The 1,380-nt window shown below is 67.2% G+C and overlaps 1 protein-coding gene across 1 annotated transcript in view; it reads left to right on the top strand.

Annotated features, from left to right (window-relative positions):
• Nucleotides 1-17: 17 nt before the first annotated feature.
• RGS11 (regulator of G protein signaling 11) overlaps nt 18-1,380 on the top strand; it is an 8,232-nt gene continuing 6,869 nt past the window's right edge. Inside the window, exons 1-6 of the mRNA XM_027771023.1 lie at nt 18-73; nt 256-352; nt 417-467; nt 547-650; nt 1,186-1,237; nt 1,320-1,376. Of these exons, the coding sequence (XP_027626824.1) occupies nt 50-73; nt 256-352; nt 417-467; nt 547-650; nt 1,186-1,237; nt 1,320-1,376 (385 nt within the window). The 5' untranslated portion in view covers nt 18-49. The remainder of the gene's footprint in view (nt 74-255; nt 353-416; nt 468-546; nt 651-1,185; nt 1,238-1,319; nt 1,377-1,380) is intronic.

Genomic DNA, 1,380 nt, shown 5'->3' with positions numbered 1-1,380 from the left:
CCCTCGGGCGTTGCCCGCCGGCCCCGAGTCCCCCAGCGAGCGCCCACGCATGCAGATGCCGTGTCTGAGCAAGGTGGGAGTGGCGGGGGGGGTTACACGGTACCCCAGATTGCCAGGCGTCCGAGACCTAGAGGGCGGGAGCCCGGTGCGGATGCGCGTCTGGGGTTATCCCCGAGCCGAGCGCACTGATCCAGAGAACCAGGCTCCTGGGTGGGGGTGGGCAGCTCGGGCAGCCCTCACGGCTCCCTCCGCTAGATGGAGCGGGTGGTCGTGAGCATGCAGGACCCGGACCAGGGCGTGAAGACTCGCAGCCAGCGCCTGCTCATCACCGTCATCCCGCACGCAGTGACGGGTAGGGGCCGCCAGGGCCTGGGGGCAGGGGCGCCTGGGCTTCCCCTAGCCAACCTCTCCTGCAGGAAGCGACGTGGTTGCATGGCTGACCCAGAAGTTCTGCATCTCTGAGGAGGGTGAGGTCTCCAGGGGCGAACCGCGGGGGAGGCAAACTAGCTGGGAAAGGGTTCCCAGCACTCACCACCGCCCCTGCAGAGGCCCTGCACCTGGGCAAGTTCCTGCTGCAGCTGGGTTACATGTACGCGCTGCGCACGCCCCACAGCCTGGTGCTCCAGCCAGACATGGCCTACAGATTCCAGGTCAGGCGCTGGGGAGGCACCACCTACCCACCCACCCCCTCAGCAGCCCACGCTGCGGCTCCCAAGGGTCAGAGCTGGCTGGGTTGAAGCAGGCAGTGGTGCTGTCACCCCGGGGTCACTGTGACGCTGCGGGTACACTGCCCTTCCTGGAAAAGCCTGGAGAAGTACCCGTGGGCCGCAAGGGGAGGGCTTCTGCTTTCCTGGGGCCACAGCAGGCCCAGGGAGGGTCCTGTCTGCAGAGGGCACTGCCACTTCCTAGCAGCCCTCCAGCACCCGCACGTCCGTGTGCACACAGAGGGGACAGAGCCCCTCCTGCCCATCCAGGGCTGGGGTCATTCCCTACTCCTGCCCCACCCTGCAGGGCTCCAGGGGCTGAGCTGACCGCAGTTCTGGGCAGAGAATGCCCAGCGGCCAGCTGGTCTCTGGGTGGTGGGTAGACAGGGGCACTGCTGCCCAGCCCAGCCCCATCCCAAGGGGTCCATGCGGGTGGGAAAGGCCCAGGGGGTCCTGGACGCCACCTTCCTGACCGCATCAGACACCCTACTTCTGGACGAGCACACTGTGGCCAGCTGCAGAGCTGGACTATGGTGAGTGACTGGGGGACTCACGGGTAAGGCCACCAGGTAGGGGTTGAGCTCAGGCCTCTGCAGCCGGCCCCTGCCCTTCCAGCCATCTACTTGGCCAAGAAGAACATGCAGACGCGGGGGGCCCTGGCCAGCCATGAGAAGGG

The sequence above is a fragment of the Tupaia chinensis genome, unplaced genomic scaffold (genome assembly GCF_000334495.1).
Source record: "Tupaia chinensis unplaced genomic scaffold, TupChi_1.0 Scaffold000178_1, whole genome shotgun sequence".
Taxonomy (NCBI): domain Eukaryota; kingdom Metazoa; phylum Chordata; class Mammalia; order Scandentia; family Tupaiidae; genus Tupaia; species Tupaia belangeri.
Note: the sequence above shows the minus strand (reverse complement) of the source record. Positions and strands in the feature narration are given on the sequence as shown.